The sequence below is a fragment of the Varanus komodoensis genome, unplaced genomic scaffold (genome assembly GCF_004798865.1).
Source record: "Varanus komodoensis strain SLA01 unplaced genomic scaffold, ASM479886v1 scaffold6_1, whole genome shotgun sequence".
Taxonomy (NCBI): Eukaryota; Metazoa; Chordata; class Lepidosauria; order Squamata; family Varanidae; genus Varanus; species Varanus komodoensis.
Genome location: NW_025336345.1, coordinates 238,952 through 258,071, shown reverse-complemented (window position 1 = coordinate 258,071; position 19,120 = coordinate 238,952). Strand labels below are relative to the sequence as shown.

General features: G+C 43.4%; 1 protein-coding gene across 1 annotated transcript; it reads left to right on the top strand.

Moving 5' to 3' along the window:
* Positions 1–4,639: 4,639 nt before the first annotated feature.
* On the top strand, positions 4,640–17,136 carry NMUR2 (neuromedin U receptor 2). Its single transcript, XM_044451024.1, has 4 exons — positions 4,640–5,359; positions 8,630–8,714; positions 12,404–12,529; positions 16,877–17,136. The coding sequence occupies exons 1-4, from the start codon at positions 4,640–4,642 to the stop codon at positions 17,134–17,136; spliced, it is 1,191 nt and encodes a 396-aa protein (XP_044306959.1).
* The last annotated feature ends 1,984 nt before the right edge of the window (positions 17,137–19,120 follow it).

Below are 19,120 nucleotides of genomic sequence, written 5' to 3'. Positions count from 1 at the left end.
AAATCAGTTCTGCATCCCTAGTTGGGTGCACACTTAACTTCTTTTTGCTTTGATACTTTGTCCCTGGAGTTCTCCTTGTGCTTGGATGGCAGGACTCCTTCACAAGTCTGTCCTACTTTTTCAGTTCTGCTAGCTTCCCCCAATTACTGCAGAATCCAATTACAGCAGAGGACCTCATTTAAAAACAAAGCCAGGTGTTGCTAAACCAGCAACTCCAGTGAGTTTTTAGTGAATTCCTGACTCATGGGAATTTCTACTGACAAAAGACCAGTGAGTGTAAATCTACATCAATTGAGTCCCCCAGAGATGCAGTTTTGCCTCAATGTTGTTTTAATCAGGGGAGTAATCCATGGCTACTGCAGAGAGGATTAAAGAAAAGGTTTATTATGAGCTTTCTAAGGATGCCAGGAAATGAACTGATATGAATATGAGGCACTTTCTAGTGTTTCAGTACTGTTTTTTTTACGTAAATTAAAAGTCTGAATTCTCAGATTGGACTAATTTTAATCTAACCTCATTTTAAGGTATGTACTATGTTTAAAAACCCCACAGTGAGCCTATGCTGTGCTTGAAAGAATCCTACACGTTGTGATTATAAGCAGATTTTTTGCTACCTAGGATTGCACTGCACTGTTAGACCTGTATCTTATTTCTGTTCTCACCATTCAAACTTGCATTTTTAAAAAGTCCAGGTTCTGGAACATAATGGACCAAGTGGAATACAACGTGTAATATTTCATATGTCACCCCGGCAGCTTAAAATGTTATCTCCAGCTGTTCTTTCTTGCCATTCCCTGACACTTTCAAATTGAAAGACCTATTTTCTAACACATTATTTGTTTTTCTTCCTGAAGGATTTTTTCTTTCTTTTTAAACTCTCGAGCAAAGCCTTCCGTTGTTCCCTTAAGGCTGAAAGAGATTTGGGGAATCAAGAGCTAGGTTTTGAACATCTTATTTGTAATGTTCTGTTCTGTTGCTTTTTTACTTGGAAGTCCTAAAGCATTTATCTCTGCATTTCAATTTATCTGCGATTCTTATGAGAGTATACCTTAAGGTGTCTCTTTGTATAACTAATGACATTACATTGTTTTCTATTCCACATAGTGACAAACTCTTCTTCAAAAGTTGCAATTCAACTATCTGGGATTCCTTTTCTCCAATCTGTCAGATATATCTATCTATATCTATATTTAATTTCTAATAGAAATTGTGACATATCTGTATCGGTAACCTGTGCTAGGAATGCCTACACTACTTTTCGTCGTCTCATCTTGTAAAATTATTGATTATACTCTAGATTTTCAATTTTTAAAATAAAGTTCATGATTAACTCATGCCACCTCATTGCATTGCATTTAAAAAATCAGGACAGAGTGAAACAAAAAACAAGTCTCCTCCAATTCTGCAGCAATCTGTGATTTTAAAAAAATGCCTAAAATTTGGTTTTGAGCATTTCACACTAAAGATGCATATGCACTCCTTTTTAGGTTGCACGACCTTAACATACAGTACACAAATCAGTTGCGTTGCCCCATTCTGAAGCAGTCATTCTGGGAACACAGGGAGATACACACTGGTGCCAGCAGCAGCCATTCAGACCACTTTGGCAGTACCTTCTGCACCATAAGATTCAAAGGCTCAGCCAGCACACCAGAAGCAGAAGGCCGGTACAGCTAGCGAGCTTTCTCTCTGTGGTCCTGACTGACCTACACTCCTGTCTGTAGCTGATGCCAAAATGGAGGGAGTGCTCTAGGCAGCTGCCTGGACTACTGCAACCATGTCACCATCCTGAAGTAGCAGAACTCCCTCCCTGTCTGACATAACAAACTCTGATCCTCAGGGCTGTAAAATTCAGGCTACAAAATTCCACCAACCATTGACTCTCAAGCAATCCCCACACCTGGTGCTGAAATGCTGCATCCAGTTACACCACAATACATCAGTGATGTACTCCCGTCCTGTCCTCTGGACAAACAGAAAGCAAGTTTGCTCTGTGCTCCGCATGGTGTCCCTTCTCCTCCATGTTCAGCATCCCCAGTTAATTTAACCAGTCCTAATAGCACTTGGCTCCCAAACCCATCACCCTTTTCTGAGCATGTTCCACTTTGGTTGTGTCCTTTTAAATAGTGGCACCCAGAACCAGGCCCAGAACCCCTAGGCAGATCTATCACCACTGGTGATCTAGTTGCTACATTTCTGCTTGCGTGGCCTAAGATTACATTAGCATTGCTAGCTGCTGCGTTGTGATATCGTGTCATGCCGAGCTGGTGGCAAACTCAGATGCCTAGAGCCATTTTGCACCTTCTGCTGCCAGTCCAGGCCTCCCATATGTGCCTTTGGTTATTAGTGCCTTCATCTCTGAATTACATCTAGTTGCTTTCAGCACAGTGTTCAAACCTGTTAGGATCATTTTAGATGTTGACTGGGTACCACTTTTTTCTCCTGTTTTAAAGTCTTGTCTCCTCAGTTCACTGTGTAACCACCACTGTCCACGAGCTAGCAAAGAATAAACTTAAAATGGCTAAACAGTTTCCTTCCTCTACACAGAAAAGGACAGAAGTGCCAGTAATGCAAAAAATATGTTTCATGGTGACCAGATAATTTAAATTCCAAGCTGGATGATGGCTTTGTCAGACAGGAAGGCAGCTTTAAAAAGAGATCACTGTGATCTGCACAATAATCCCATTCCATCTCTAGTAAACGGGTTGTTCAAATGTTTGTTTTGTTGCCCAGTATGCCAAACCTGTGTGACCCACTGCAACAAGGGGACAAGTGAAAAAGAGAGCATGAAACTTTATGCACAGGAAATGAAGCATCTATATCTCAAATATTTCCAACAGTCAAAACAAAAGGAAGGGAGGAAGGATTGTCTACATTCAGCCTGAAATTCTGCAAGAACGACCTATCTAAATTCATGTTTGCAATATGCAGTGCTGGAGTGCTTAGACTGTTGTCCCAGAACTGGAAAGGCTTGGATTTAAAGTATCACGACATGGTGTTTGTGAGGCTAAAACAGGAAGAGGTAGAACCAGGTATGCTGCGTTAAGCTCCTAAGAACAGTGGAAGCTGCCTTGCATGGAGTCAAAGCACTGGTCCCCTAGCCCAGGAACCTCAGTACTAATAGACAGCAGTTTTCCGGGCTTCCAAGCAGGATCCTTTCACTGTTCTTCCTGAGGACTAAAGTAGTGATCTTGTGCATGTAAATCATGTGCTCTGCCACTTTAGCATGACTTTTTGGAGGAAAAGCAGGATGTAAAATTCATATTATCTAAAGAAACCCACTGACGAAGCCAGCAAAATTATCTTTAATATCTTGAGCATCAAAAAAGCGTTTATCTAATATTTTAGCCAGACACAAAGGTCCGAAAGATTGGAATGCATTTTGCTTTTTAATAAATATTATGCAGATGTTCTCAGCTCAATTCTACCTTTAAAACAGACATAGCAAAGCTTCTCAGTTCTCAATACAGAACTGAAAAGTTTTCCTTTTTCAGTCTACTTACAGACAGATTTTTAAGGACATATCAATAACCTCATACTGTTTGCAGGATAAACATTGAGGTCCTGCTTCCCTTGCTAGTTTTGATTCACATCAGGACTGGGTGAGGGTTGTTGCAGCTTAACTCCAGTTCTTCCCTCAGCTCTGTATCTCCACTGACATCTGAGTTCTACTCGTAAAGACCTTGTTAGCTCCAGCAAAATTGCCAATGCTAACATCCACGATAAAGCTGAAAGCCACAGTCACATGCCATGGCTGGACAGTTTCTGACATGCTGAAAAGTGCTTATTTGTGTGGCACCCTATTTCTGATACAATGAATTTCTACCTCCACACATGCTGGAAATATTAGAAATGTGTCTGCATAGATCTGTACTAGAGTCCAATCTATAGCTGTTTTTTGCTGTATAGTAAAGTTTCAGTAAGGCCCTTAGGAAACCTCATATTCTCTCTCTCTCTCTCTCTCTCTCTCTCTCTCTCTCTCTCTCTCTCTCTGTGTGTGTGTGTGTGTGTGTGTGTGAGAGAGAGAGAGAGAGAGAGAGAGAGAGAGAGAGAGAGAGAGAGAGGGAGAGAGTTTCCAGCAGGAGAAAATGGAAGAATTCGCTTTAGCATAACTTTGGATTTAACACTCATCCTGCATTCCCTCCTCCTTCCAACTCTCAGCCTGTTAACAAGGATGCACATTTTGTAGGGAGCATTACATGAAAGATCCCAGATTCAAAGCTCCATTCCTCCCACTTTTTCTCACTAAACCTTTACCTTTTGCTCAGCAAATGTTTCTGCCAGGAAAGCTGAAGCAAGTGGCTCTGTGACTTATTATTTGATTCATGCAGCTAACCAATGAGGATCTGTGGAAGGAGGAGCTTATCATTAAAGATGCTCTTCTCAACAGAGCAGTTAGAATAGCAAAGGTGCATGCACACACATGCATTCTCACACACCCATGCACACACACACTTATTTCTCTCGGTGCCTTTTTTGCTTCCGAGTCTGAAAAGCCCTTCTCCGTGTGTGCCTCTTCTCAAGAACCCATCTCTTTCTCTCCTTTCTACTTGGAAAAGTGAGTCATTGGAACAAGGAAATCTTGAACAATCTAAGCAAAACAGAAACTTAGAAAAAGATCCTTCCTCCACAACTTATAATGGATCAGAGCATTAACATCTCTCAGTGCGTCCACAGAATGGAAGAACTCGATCCACTTTGTAACTACATAAATAGCACGGAGGACTACCTTGCCTTTTTATATGGACCAAAGAGGAGCCACCTGTTCTTGCCCATGACTTGGATCTATGCTTTGATTTTCATAGTTGGAGTATCTGGCAACATTTTAGTGTGCTTGGTGATTCTTAAGCACAGGAATATGAAAACCCCCACAAACTACTATCTCTTCAGCCTGGCTATTTCAGACCTGCTGGTATTGCTCTTTGGGATGCCCTTGGAAATCTATGAAATGTGGAGCAACTACCCCTTCTTGTTTGGACTGGTTGGCTGCTATTTTAAGACTGGACTCTTTGAGACCGTGTGCTTCGCGTCCATCCTGAATGTCACCATCCTGAGCATAGAGAGATACGTGGCCATCCTCCATCCCTTCCGAGCCAAGCTGAAAAGCACCCGGCGGCGTGCGCTGCGGATCATTGTTGCCCTGTGGGTCCTGTCTGTTCTCTTCGCTCTTCCCAACACCAGCATCCATGGCATCGTGCTGCAGTATTTTCCAAATCACACCGAAGTCCCTGGCTCTGCTACATGTGCTGTGGTCAAGCCCATGTGGATCTACAACTGCATCATCCAGTTGACTTCTTTGCTCTTCTATATACTTCCCATGAGTGTCATCAGTGTGCTGTACTGCCTGATGGGGCTGAAAGTGAGTCCTGACTAAACCCTGCCTTCTTTCTGCATAACTTCCTTCATGCCATACCACTTCATTGCATTCCAAGTTAGCCACTTTCCACACTCTTACAGCACTTTTCCTTTTTTAGCAGTGTCCAGCTGGACTAAGTTCAGATTCTACCATGGGGAAGTGATTCCTCCAATCCATTTCCCATAAAAATCCATTAGCAAAGTAACAGAGAATCAATCTGACCAATTTTTACGGTAAAACATCATTTCACTGTTCAGTTGCATCCTAATCTAGCATTTTTACAGACTCATGCTGTACAGCACTAAGCAGTAAGTCAGGTTTCTGATTTTGATTAACTTTTGACATAACAATATTTGCATTTATTCTTTTAAAATAATATTAAGTTTTTGAAAAAATTCAGCATGTCTCACCTCTTTCTTATCTAATCCTAAACAGTTTTATGCAGCAATGCCACTGAGCTCACTGCCTATGGATAAGAAATCCGTGCATATGCCTTGAATTTGAATTGGAGTAGAACCTGTTACTATAAGCACTCCAACTTTGCCCAGAAGTATGCAAAACAACTTTCCATTCACACTCTTTGAGCAGGTAGCCAAACAAAAAAACAGGCATCTAATGATGAATGGAATTAGTGACAGAGAGAGGACTATCTAAGCTTAGAAAACAGACAAAGATAGTTCCCGTAAATATACATAATCAAACCTTTGCTCCATCCAATTTTGGTGGTTTGATTATGACCACAGAATTACTTTTTCTTTCCTTGCACAAGCAGGAGGAGCTTTTAAAAGAAATCCTACAGAAATTGTTTAATTGACTTTCCCCATAAAATGGACAATTTTCTTCTTGAATTGGATGAAAAGTCATCCAACGATGATGATAATTTCAAAAGACTCACTTTTGTCTATGTTCTTTTCTCTGTGGCATGTGGCTTTCTATCCTAAAATCTTCATCTGAGGTAATCCACAGAAGACAATGGCTGTGGACTCATTGACATAAACATTGCCTTTCACCAAGACATTATCTTCGCTGCAATTCAGAATACTGCTGTCAAGCTGCTTCTGTAAAATGAAGGTATATGAGTAGGTAGCTATTGTTTATTTCATTAACAGAATTCTTCATTGTTTTTCTTGCATGACCACGTACCACCAAATTAACGACTTATGAGATATCATCCTGATCTGTTCTCTCTTTCATTATGTAGTGTGAAGAAGGAAAAAATGGCTACTGCAGTTCTGTAAGAGAATATATGATGCTTTGATGTTAGATAAAACTAATCATAATGAGCACTGAAGTCTATATGAAACCAACATATATCTCCAACATATACTAGCCAGAGTTTCTGGCCAGTTGTTCTTCTTTGCCATGAGTTTCAAAAAAAAGGAAAAGAAAAAAATGAAGTATGTGTATGAAGTACAGTATGTATGAAGTCTTAACTGCTGAGAGTTTGAGTATGAAGAAGTAATAACTTTAATAACCTTGAGTTAGCGAAGTTTTTGCAAAAATGACCACTTCCTCACTATTGTAGGTTTCTTTCTTTCATTCACAACATACTCTGGGAATGATTCAGAATGGTAGCTCTTCAGTGAAAAGATTTCTTCAGAGATCCCTGAGAGGTCTAAAGCCATGCTGAAAATAACTCCTGAAAGCTGGCAATTGCTCTTGCCTGTGAATGTTACAAGGTTCCCATGCTGGTTGTATCAGGCAGAGCCTGAAGTCTGCAGACTCTCAAGCATCTGTTGCACTCAGAGGGCATAAAGGTTCCTTCGGGCTTAAATGTATCTTCTGAATATTATTCAGGATACAAACTTCACGTTAGTTCACACATTCAGGGGATACGTGCATTTTTGAAGAAGATTGCCAAGGACATATTTCACATGTGGAATGAGAAGTTGTATGAAATGGACATGAGCCCTCCACATTCTTTATTTGCTGGTATTTGTTTACTGTGTTGATCTCCTGACTGTCCCTAATTACTGACTCGGGGTATAGCCTTTGCCAACACAGTAGCTGTGATGGTACCACAAGGTACCAAAGTATAGGTATCATTTTCTTCAGCCTTACAGTACAATTTTTGCTGCTGTGATGCCAAAGTCCAAACTGGTCCAGGAGCTCCCACGCCTTGCCAGTCATTCATTCATACATTCCATTTCCATCTGACCCAGTATTCAAAGCAGTCAAGCTGGTTCACCACAATTATAACCATAAAATACATTATAAACATTTAAAACTGCAGTAAAGCATAGACATACGAGCCAGAATAAAACCTAGCAGTAATGCAAAGATTTAAGATGCAGTAAATAACTGAAAACAAAGGCAAATGCAAGACTAAAGTACCCGAGGATATCAAAAGTCTTCACCTAATGTTGGAAAGATCACAATGAAGGTTCCAGGTGAGGTTGTCTTGGAAAGACTTATCTAGACGGTTGCCATTGGATTCCAGTAGAAATCAGCAGCATCAAAGAATAACACATGCTGAGCCTCCATGTTAAAATTCATTTCTATATTTTGTTTTTTCAAGCTGAGGTATTGGATGAATTAGTATAAGTATGTCTTTTCAAGGTGTTTGTAAGTGATACGAAGGCAAAGGTGAAAACAAGCTGCTACCCATTCCAGGAAGTCCCATTCTGGTCCATAGTGACTGCAATGCCATGCAGCTTCCCTAAACTTATTGTCCAGGAAAAGTGAAGAATATTTGGAGTAAAGGCAGCAATTCATTAGCCAGGATAATGCTGTGAAACAGCATCACACCCCTTTTCTATTCTATAGCCCGCTGAAAATGAAATTGGTACCCTCTTTGAGAGTCTCACTGTTTGTGTTTTCCCTTGACAGGTTGGAGAAGTTGTTCAGCCAGGAGAAACCCAAGCCGCAAGGGATCTTCAGCTGAGAAGGGCTGTTTGGAGGCATTTCTCCCACTTCTCAGTTAGATCCTCACCTTTTCAAGTTCCTGGTGGAATCTCAGGGCTTTCATCCCAGAATGAATCCACCCAATTTCCTACCAGACTCCCTATTTTAAATGACCTGGAGCTGACAACCACCTGTTCTCTGTCCACTCAGTGTCCCTTTAAAAAGAGAGGAGATGCATCTTTAGTCTTCTCCGGGCCCCTAAAGCTTTTGGAGAAAGCGCAAAAGTACCTCTCTTGGCTGCCAAAGGGTTAGAGCTATATAAATGTCATTGCTTCACAAATGATCACAGTGTTAGCAGGCAAAAAGGAAATGCTGTAAGATCTATTCTCGTAGCAGTTTTTTGTCTTAACTTTTTTCCCCTTTTACCAGCTGAGAGGAGACCGTTCCTTGGAAACAGATGAAATGGGGATTAATGTTAACAGATCGTCCAGAAAGTCCATTACTAAAATGCTATGTAAGTACTGAGAAAGGGTGTCATAAATATGGATTTTGTGAGAAAGCATAGTACAGAAGAATGTCTTTTAGAAGGCATTTGGACGTCATTCAGATATATCTGACTGTCCATGTTCTGAGTCCAGCTTTTCAGCCTGATCCAATTCTTTATCCATGTTTTGCCAACTAACAGGTGGGAAGGAAGGGTGGATAATGGATAATTCATTCTGGGCAGCCATTGCTACCCTAACTCCTGACACAAGAATGGATATTCTGGCGAAGTTGTTATATCAGTCATGCAGATGAAGGCATGGTGTGTGCTTCCATCTGCTGACCATCGCATCCTGAGGGTAGACAATGCTGGAATATGTTAGAATGCAATCCTCTGCACACTTACCAGGGAAGAAAACCCACTTGAAAACAATGATGTTTATCTCTGAATACAGTGCATAGAATTGCACTCTTGGGTTTCACTCTATTCTAAGCCATCTCATTCTATATTACCAGTACAGGGCAACTTATAAGGTTGTTCAAAATATTGTAACATAAGTTGAATCTCTTATTTGGATAAATCTACCCTCCTCTATTCATTCAAAAGTAATGAAATAATTATTCATCATTCTCAGATTTAAATCATGGTGAGCCACCAAGAGAAAAGACTTCAAGAAACAGAATGCCTCTCTATTGACCATTAATTGCACCCAAATTGAGAATGAGGAGGCAGCACACAAATCATGAGACTGAGCTAGGGCCACAGGTGTTAATAATCTTTGGTTCAGCTAAACCTGTAGCTGTTATTTAGCAATGTTGGAAATGATACAGGATACTCAGTAGAGCAGGAGCTGCAGTCTGTCTATACCTACTTATAATTTATACCTTTCCACCCACAGCCAACCTGGCCCTGCGCTGGCACGTGGGGTCCATTTGCCAGCACTGGAGTTACCATCACTGCTGGCTGGCTGGCTCGCTCGCTCACTCGCTCGCTCTCTCTCTCTCTCTCTCCACACACACACACAGACACACACACACACACACACTGGTAATTGTTGCTGCATTTCAGCACACCCAATTCTTCCTCTCTCTCATTCTCACCCTTCTTCCTTCAAATCTACAATATAAGGATTATGTCATTAAAACTGGCAAAGCTTTAAAAGTGAGAAGAAGGAGAAGGATGACAGCAATAATATATTTGTTTATAAACAATATATAAACACACATGGAAGTAAAATAGAAAGAATATGAAGCTGTTTCATAAATGTTTATAGTTCAGTTTGTCACCATTCTCAGCACTGAAAATGTATAGTTATTCACTTAAATACCTGAGTTTTGTTACATCTCCAGTGAAGCAAATGTTTGAGCAGTGGTATGTCCTTCATTAACAACAGAGAGGATGTGTAAACTCCCTCTTTTAATACATCCCTGCAGTGTGGCCAGCACTGCCATGGGATGTGATGCGTCCCCTGCCCCAAGCTGCCTGGGAAGCCCCTGTGGCTCTTCAGCAGAGCGCATGGCCAGTGCGGTCCCCTCAGCACTGGGAGCAGCCTTCCCGTAGAATGAGGCCTTAGTGAGGAAGGGCTCCTGGATGCAGGCAGCGTGCAGGGACGCCTCCCCACCAGCTCCCCACCTTTTGTAAAGAAGGGCCTCTCAAGCAAGGCAGTTAAGCTGGAGGGAGGACTGCCACTCCCAGGTGGCGGCAGTGAGGTGGAGGAGGAGGAGGAGGAGGAATGCGGTCCATCTTGGCCAGGAAGACAAGTAGAGGGGTGGTGCGCAAGCTGGCCTGGGCTGCCACCCCCAAAGCTGAGGGAAGAGAAGGGAGGAGAGCAGTGGGAAAGAGGGAGGCAGTGACAGCAGGAGGAGGAGGAGGATGACGAGGATGAGGAGGCAGTGGTAGGTGAACAGCTCCTGCCAGTGTCACCAGAGCTGAGGGAAGAGGCAAGAAGTTAGCACTGCAGTAGGGAAGGGGGGGACCAGCCCCCCTTATTCTCATTTTTGAGGGGGAAGAGAGTAATAGGGATGTATATGCAATTCATTTTTGTTTGCGGACCACCTCAGAAGGCTCCATTCAAAGCTCCAGATGTGACTGTGAGTGAGAGCACATATCAAACAAACATATCTGCAGATGTTTGAGAATGTGGTCCTGTTCATTTGGTTCCTGATCCCTGCTTGATTCCTGCAACTTTCCTCTAAGGTCAGACTCTGCCCCCAAGTTACTCTATGGAGGAAGTTGCATATATTAGTTTTAGGCACTTGCTCAGATCTCAGCTGCTGAGGGTGTGCAAGGTTGGTGTTAGCACAGAGCAAGCAGGGTTTGTAAAGGCAAACAGGGATCAGGCAGGAGATGGGTGGCAAGGTGATGTTCGGAGCATCCTGGCCTTCATGCGCATCACACATCCACCAGGCTGTGGGGGAGTCCAAGAGGACCCCTCGCCAGCCGTGGCTTTTCCCTTGCCTTTGGAAGGACGACAGTGGCAGCACTACCTTCAGTGTGGCAGGGAAGGGAGAGCAGCAGGTGGGGAGAGGAGCTGGGGAGAGTGGGCTGCTGCCGCTCCACCTTCATCATTGGGGGGGGGTACTGTACTTGCTGCAGGGGAGAGAGGCGGGCATGATCCCCCTCGCCCCTGAGGTGGGATTCTCTGAGTGCTCTCTGCCGCCTCTCTGCCCTTCTCTCAGGGTAGGGATAGGCTAATGGAGACATATAACCCACATGGCTCAATCATTCAGAGAAAGAGGATTAATCTTCCTCCTCCTAATCAGTCCAGCTGCAGACAGTGAATGTTCTACTATTTCAACGTCTTTAGATAACATTCTTCACCCAAGAACACGATATCAGCACAGGGTCCACTAGCAATACCACATGGATTTATTTTAGGGTGTGTCTCTAACCCAACCCTCACCCCCATATATGCTCCGAAAGATTGTATCTCCAACATTCCTTGCTAAAACATGTGCTTCTGTTTGTCTGTGTGTGTTCAGGATGCTTGGTATTAGATACCATTAAAATAATACTTTCCAAAAGCTTTCAGCAATACTTTATTAAAGCACGTATGTAGTAATTTCCTTAATCCTCACAAGCCCCACCCAAGTAGAATCTCTAGTGCTTATTTACATGTTTATGCCACATTCATTCCAATGCCATTCTGGCTTTAGCCAGCAACAGCTGATGTATTTCTTTTTCTGCACTTTAAAAAAATTAAAAAGAAAAGTAAGGAAAGGAAAGGAAAAATCAATCTGCCCAGGCAATATTCAGCAGAATCATTTCATAAACTTGAAGAGCACTAGCTGAGGACTACCAAATCTCTGGCATTGCACAAGTATTTGCCCAATAAACTGGCACAACTAGCTGGGCAACTGGTAGCTTAACCGAACATGTGAAAACATAATTTTGGTTGGTTTCTTATCACACATAATACGGCCCCTCGGCCCATTTGCACTAGCAGAAGGACACTGTTGGGTGCTGCCTCCCATTCTGACTAGCAGGATTAGATATCAGCATGCAATTACATTGTCTTTGGAAACAATTTTGAAGCATGTTAGAGGAACAGAACCAAGGAAAAGAAAAAGCATTCGAGGCAACAGCATGGCCTTTCCATTTGACAAGGTGGAAAACCCTATGGAGAATCCATTCACTTTATTGTATCAGCTGGTTCACAGAATAGCAGCTTATGTGTTTTTCTCTCGTCTCTCCTTCCCTCTATCCCTCCCCTCTGACAGTCATCCTAGTAATAATTTTTGGAATATGCTGGGCTCCATTCCACACAGACAGACTATTCTACAGCTTTGTCATCAACTGGACAGAATCCCTTGCCAATACGTTCAACTTAATCCATGTGGTGTCAGGTAATCTTTTCTGTATTAGAATTTGATTCTGAAACAACTGGCTGCCCTGAGGCCAAGCAGAAACTGGTGTTCCTGTCTTTTGCCTCAGATCATGCTTGCCACCCTGGGCAGAGATTTCCACAAGCGCCTTTCCTGGGAATAAAAGTGCAATGATAAATTGAGTACCAAACAAGTCACTGCCCTTTTGTGACACACCAGATCAGCTGCACAAGGTGGGCTGCCTCCCTCTGCCTAATTGTAGGGCTGGTCCTCACTAGGGGTGTGCCAAAACAGGGAAATCTGGCTTGTTTCAGCTTGACAGATTTCCCGTCTGCTCCTGATCTGATGATCAAAAGCCAGGCAGGTTCTCGGGGGAGGGGGGCTCTGGACTGCCACCCCTAAGTCCAATAGTGTTTTGCACACTTTTTAAAATAGCAAATGCATTTTGAGCACAGCAACACTTGAAACCCTGCATTGCTCTACCTTGATTTGTACAGAACCAGCCAATTTGCATGGGATTGTACTTGCACACATGATTTGCACAATTTGGCCAATTCTGCATGAATCACAATGAAGTTACTGAGTTTTAGGATGATTTTTTTTGCACAAATGTCATTTGCACTGAAGCAACAATGTGCACCACAGTGACTCTGTTAGCAACATGGCTAGAGTTTGCATTAAGCTCCAGATTATGTTTAGGATTAGGATCACCTGATTCAAGTGCAAAGTCTAAGGACCTAGAAACAGCTTGGATTTGGCAGAAAAAGTGACCAGGCAACAAGAACACCCTGAGTGCTGCCTTTGTGTGTGTTGTCTGAAGCTATAGGAGTTAAACCCAGGTGTTAGTCAGAAAGGCTGGATGTTCAACAGGTAGACCCTGACTTTTCTTTTTCTGTATTGTTTCTGAATTATAGGATTCTAACTGCATTTTAGGGCTGGAGTTAAACTTCAGGTTAGAGTTGGGAAAATGTAGATCTTAGCTTGGCTAGATAAAGCAACTTGCTGAACTTGTACCACAATGAATTAGCTTCACCACAGGGCTAACAAACTGAAATCTAGGGGGATGAATCATGGCAATCTGTTAGATTTTCTCCCACACACGTACTGGGTTTGTCAAACATCACTACCCTCACTAGAAGTAATTATTTTAGGAAGAAAAATATGGTTATTTATTTTAAGCATATGCCTCTTCCTCATTAGAATGTGATTATAGTATCCCTGAATAAATTGGATGCCAACCTTCAGGGCAAAAATAGCTCACCAGTTTTTCAAAATGTGTCACCAACTGTTTCTTTTCCCATTCAGTTTAAATAGCTTGTTTTCTATCCCCGAAGCACCAGTTCATATTCTTTTTTTCTCTTCCATCCTTTAGCATTCATGGAGCATTTGTGTTTTAATCATTCTAGCTCTATTAAGAGTCCATTACACTTTACACTAATTAGTACCCAATCTATTTATTAATAAGAAAGCCCCAGTTATTTACAAGATGACATGATTTACCAGTATTAGAAAGATATCACTGAGCTTAAAAGTGGAAACATGGGTGCGCATTAGCAGAGTAGCTGTGTCTTGTACGGATTGTCATGAGATATGCGATGCCCTCCGCAAACCATGCCCTCTACTACTAGTAGTACAGCCACCACCCACAGCATCCCTGCCACCTATGTCAGCCCGAACGATGGCCGCGTAGTCCCCCAGTGCCTTCCTGAGGAAGTGTGTTGATGAGACGCTGCTCCACAGTCCTAGGACAGCGGGGAAGCAGCCAATCGGTTGTCCTTTCCTTGTTTGGTCTGGCCACATGCTCTGTAATGCCTATATGGGCACATGGATAGACATTATAGTAAATAACAAAAGGAAGCATGGAGTCAGTCCACTGGACACAGTCATCTGCTTGTGTGAGAGGACTTCTCGGTTCCCCCAGTGACTTCCCACAGTGCCTCCCTTTAAAATCCCCCCTAAGATTTGGAGGCCATCTGAAGCAGTACCCCATAGGGCACCATGGTGTCTGAACCAATAGTTGCCACTTCTCCCGTGCACACTGGAAACACTTCCCATTCACACGTGCTGACATTTGCAGTGAATCCCAGACACCTGTCTGCCTGCTGTTTCTCTCCCAGTGGATGTGACCAAGACCACAATTAGAGAAAGCAATTTTTCTAGAAAGTATTGCAAATATTCCTTCTCTTGAATGTGTGCACTGTCTCTCCTGAAAATCTTGGACAAAAATTAATCATGCATAATCTAAACTTGTGCTAAAGTCCGGAAAACTTTGAGAATTTTGCAAGGAATCATAAGAATTGCCCAGATCTGTAAAATTAAGGAAAACATACACTCTAAATGTCATTGTATACCAGTCAGCATTTTTTCTCATGAAACAATATGCAAAAGCCATTAGGGTTGCTACTAGACCATCTCTAATATAAAAAGGTAAAGGTTTCCCCATGACATTAAAGCCCAGTCATGCCTGACTCTAGGGGGCAGTGCTCATCTCCATTTCCTAGTTTGTCCACAGATGGTTTCCATGGTTATGTGGCCGGCATGACTAAACAGCAAAGTGCACGGAATGCTGTTACCTTCCCACCAAAGTGGTACCTTTTTATCTACTTGCATTTGTATGCTTTCGAACTGCAAGACTGGCAGGAGCTGGGACAGAGTACGGGAGCTCACCCCATCTGCGGATTCGAACTGTCGACCTTTCGATCAACCAGCCCAGTGGCTAAGCGGTTTAACCCACTGCGCCACCGCATCCCTTTATCTCTAATATAGATAGATGGTAATAAACAAAATGCTGTCCTTGAGGATTTCTCAGCCAAGCAGGGAATCTCATTAAAGAGTGCAAGGAAGTGGGGAAGAATTTTACTAGATATAAAATGCAAATGCCCCAGTTTCAATCCTTTATTGAAGTTTCACCAGCTGAAAGGTTATAGGATTTGGGGAAAGCACCCGCCCCCAGGGAAATGCCAGATAAGCTGCTGCTCTGACAGAAGTGCTGGCAGAAGCCCTCAAATAATCCAGTGGAGCAGTTGAAATGGGGTGAAGTTATAGGTAGGAGGCGGGTAGCTCAGAAAGCAGTGATTCCATACCCTACGCCATTCCAGGCCATTCCATAACTCCATCGATGTCCAAGCAAAGCCAGGAAAAAGGTCTCAGACCATCAAGCTCTTCTTCCCTTGGCTGGCTTCAAAAAAGTGCCACAATGAGGAGCTCTCTTGCCAAGAAAAGGCATTTTACCTGTCTCCTGGGATGCCTCTCCTGGCTTTTAGTGTGAGCAACACAGGAAGCTGGCACATTCCCAAGTCCAGTAATGAAGCCGTTTGCCCCAGCAGTGTCATCCCTGGCCAGCAGCAGCAGCCTTCTGGGATTCAGACAGGAACCTTTCCTGGAGAAGCTGGGTAGGGCCAGGAAGAAGCCTTTGAGATTCCCCTTCCGCCAGAACTCACAGGCTTCCTGCCATGCTTGGCCCCGTCCTGCAAAGCAAGTCAGGCCAAAAGGAGATCTGCGGCTACTTGCAGACTCCCAGCTGCACCACCAGCAACCTTCCCCATCAGGAGCAGCTGTGGGAGAACAGCGGAGCTGTGAGTGGGCACACCAGCCACTGCTCCCAGTGATCAAACCTTTCCTCCACCCACGGCATGCAGCAGAGCCAGCAGCTTGTGCGGGAAAGTGGCACGGCAAGCGGGTACACCAGTCGCTCTTCCAGCAATCGGCCTTCTTCCCTGCTTGCTTGCCGGTGGCAGTAGCAGGCGTGGATCAATGGCCGTTGTGCAGCACGAGGGCAGGCACCGTCTTGAGGGTGCTCACCAGGAACCCAGACTGCCAGGCAGGACGGAGTCGGGGAAGCAGAAGCAGCAGGACTAGGGATGGTCAAGCAGCGGCTCGGCACCTCCTCCCCAAGCGCCTACGCGATGGGGCGTTCCGCCAGACCTCCTTGCTTTGTTCACAGGTAGGCAGACCTGTGCAGAAAGACACAGGTGTGCTGCCAGTTGTTATTGGGAGTTTAACCCCGAGTTTCTGAAGATCATTTTCTCACCAGGTCCCCTCCCTTCCAACCATTCTTCATAAGAGTAGTATAGTGTGTCCTTTTCTCTAAAGTAATTTGCATGTGGATTGGAGCACTGTCATCGCTTTGATGGGGATGCTGTAATTTCCTTTCAGACTCAAGAGAGTGAGAGTAGATAATATATGCAAAGAAAGCCCTTTAATTAGGCATCAACTAGTCAAAGGCATCATTTTATATACACTTAACCTGGTTTCTGTCAGTTGGTTAAACAGGGATAAGTTTTCAGAGGATCTCTAGCTCACTAACTTCTTCTCCTCTCCCCTCCCCTCCCCTTGTTCCTTTCTGTTGTCATTGCTCTCGCCTCACAGGCGTCTTCTTCTATCTGAGCTCTGTGGTCAATCCCATCATCTACAACTTGCTGTCCAGGCGCTTCAGGATAGCCTTCCTGAGCGTCATCTTTCCCCAGTGCAAGTACTGGCACCCCCGGCACACCACCATCCACCCCCCATGCCAGCGCAGCATTTTCATCTTGGGGGAGCGCAACACGGAAGGCTTTGTGGAAGAGGGAACCCCCCCATGTGTGCATCAGTCATCCATCTGCAGTTCCCACCTGTCCAGCGGCTTGTGACCTTGCTGCCCCTCCAGAGTCCCCTGTCAGTGGTGCTGGGAGAGCATGAAAATGACCCGGCTGATTGTTAGGATCTTCCCTATGGAACCTAACAAGGAGAGGCAGTGCCCATGCCACAGGCAAGGACCCTGGATCAGGCCCTCTGCTCATGCAACTGCATCATTTAGAGAAGGGAGCCTGTCTCAAGAGCCCCTGTTTCTAATGCCTAAGGATGAGGCATTCCTGGGAGATGTGAAGCAAAGCCACAGCCAGGATCTGAAGAGGTATGATAAAAAGGGGGGGGGGGCTTTGAAAAGTGCTTGAATTCAGATGCTGAAGGTCACACCTTGCTGCTCCTGTCTCATCTAGTCTGGATCTCTTAAATACCCCTAATCTCCAGAAGTTTCTGATATGATGAACCAGGGCAGACTGACTGTGTTGCCCACCCCCCGATTTTTATACCCCCCCCCATATCTAAGCCTGTTGCATCCAATTTCATGTGGATATTAACAGGAAAAGTGTGTGGCTTGGTGGACATTTAAGTTCTTTTAACTTCAAAGTTTAAATTTAAAGTTGTATATAATACTTTTCTATAAGTCACTACTGGTTAGGTGCTCTTCCCTCTCTCTCTCCATCCCTCCCTCCCTCCCTCCTTTTTTCATAATTTATAGCTGCAGCATGTCCCACACGTATCAGAGACGTGGTATGGAAGAAAGTAGCCATCTTTTTGTGACCTCGTGATCCAGCAATGGACAGCACATCGTCCTCTGTAGCCACTTCCAGATGCATTTATAAAAGCTTCCATAGGCCCATGCAGATGGCCTGTTCAGCACAGCAAACTAGTCGTGGTTAAAGAAGGAGAACGAACTCAGAAGGCAGCACCTCAGCAGTCCAGCTGGCATGCAGATTTCAGGATGTACCTCATCCAGATCTGCAAATTCATTTGGAGACCGTGGAAAGTTTGCTCAAAGCTGAAGCCCCTTCACTCATCCCTATGATGAATAAAAAATTAGGAAGGAATAACAGTCATAGCTATGTTTTAGAAAAATCTTGCACAGAGCTTATCCTAGAGAAGTTCAAACAACATCAAAAAGAAAATGCCATTGGAATAAAGTGAGAAATTCTTAATTTTCACTGTAAAACCAATACATATTTCTATTTGTTTATTTTCCATACTGCCCAACAGCCAAAATTCTCTTTGCCTTTCTAAGAACTCACTGTTTGAAATGGCTGCTCCCTGAAAATTGAATGTCCCCCTTCACAGAACTTTATGAATGACCCCGAACTAGCCAAAGGCATGTTCTGAGGAACGGGGCAAGACTGCTCTGCCCCATTCCAGTGATTTTCATGTTTCTTCAGGTTAATATTGGAAATGCTTCAGATTAAAAGCCAGGTTTTGGATTTCCAACATATGATGAACTGTTTTATAGACTGTCCTGGGATAGGATTAGAACTGCAGTACCTGTTTAGAGGTTATAAAAGACATTTTACAGTTATTATTCAATATTTTAAGATATTTGATGGGGTTCAAGAATCTAATCTAATCAAGAATTTATTAAATAGGCAAGATTTTATTAAACTTTATTGTTGCATACTTTATGCATGTGTTCCATAAGGTAAGATTGAAGAAAAGTTTATTGATACATACATCATTTTAATTATACATACATTACAGAGCTGTAGTGTTGAATTAGGACTCAGATGATCTGGGTTCTAGTCCCTTCTCAGCCATGAAACTCACTGACTGATTTTGGGGCAGTCACAGACTCTCAGCCTAACCTACCTTACAGGGTTGTTGTGAGGATAAAATGGGGAAGGGAGAACCATGTAAGCTGCCTTGGTTTCCTTGCAATAGAGAAAAGGTAGGGTGGCCATACATGTAATAAAATAAAATAATTAATAAAGTACACTGCAGTCACTGTCTTATTTCTCCTCTTCACATCCAGCCATTACTGTGGCACAAATCTAGGCCTTCATACTTAGGATTGGTTTAACCTTCATGTTT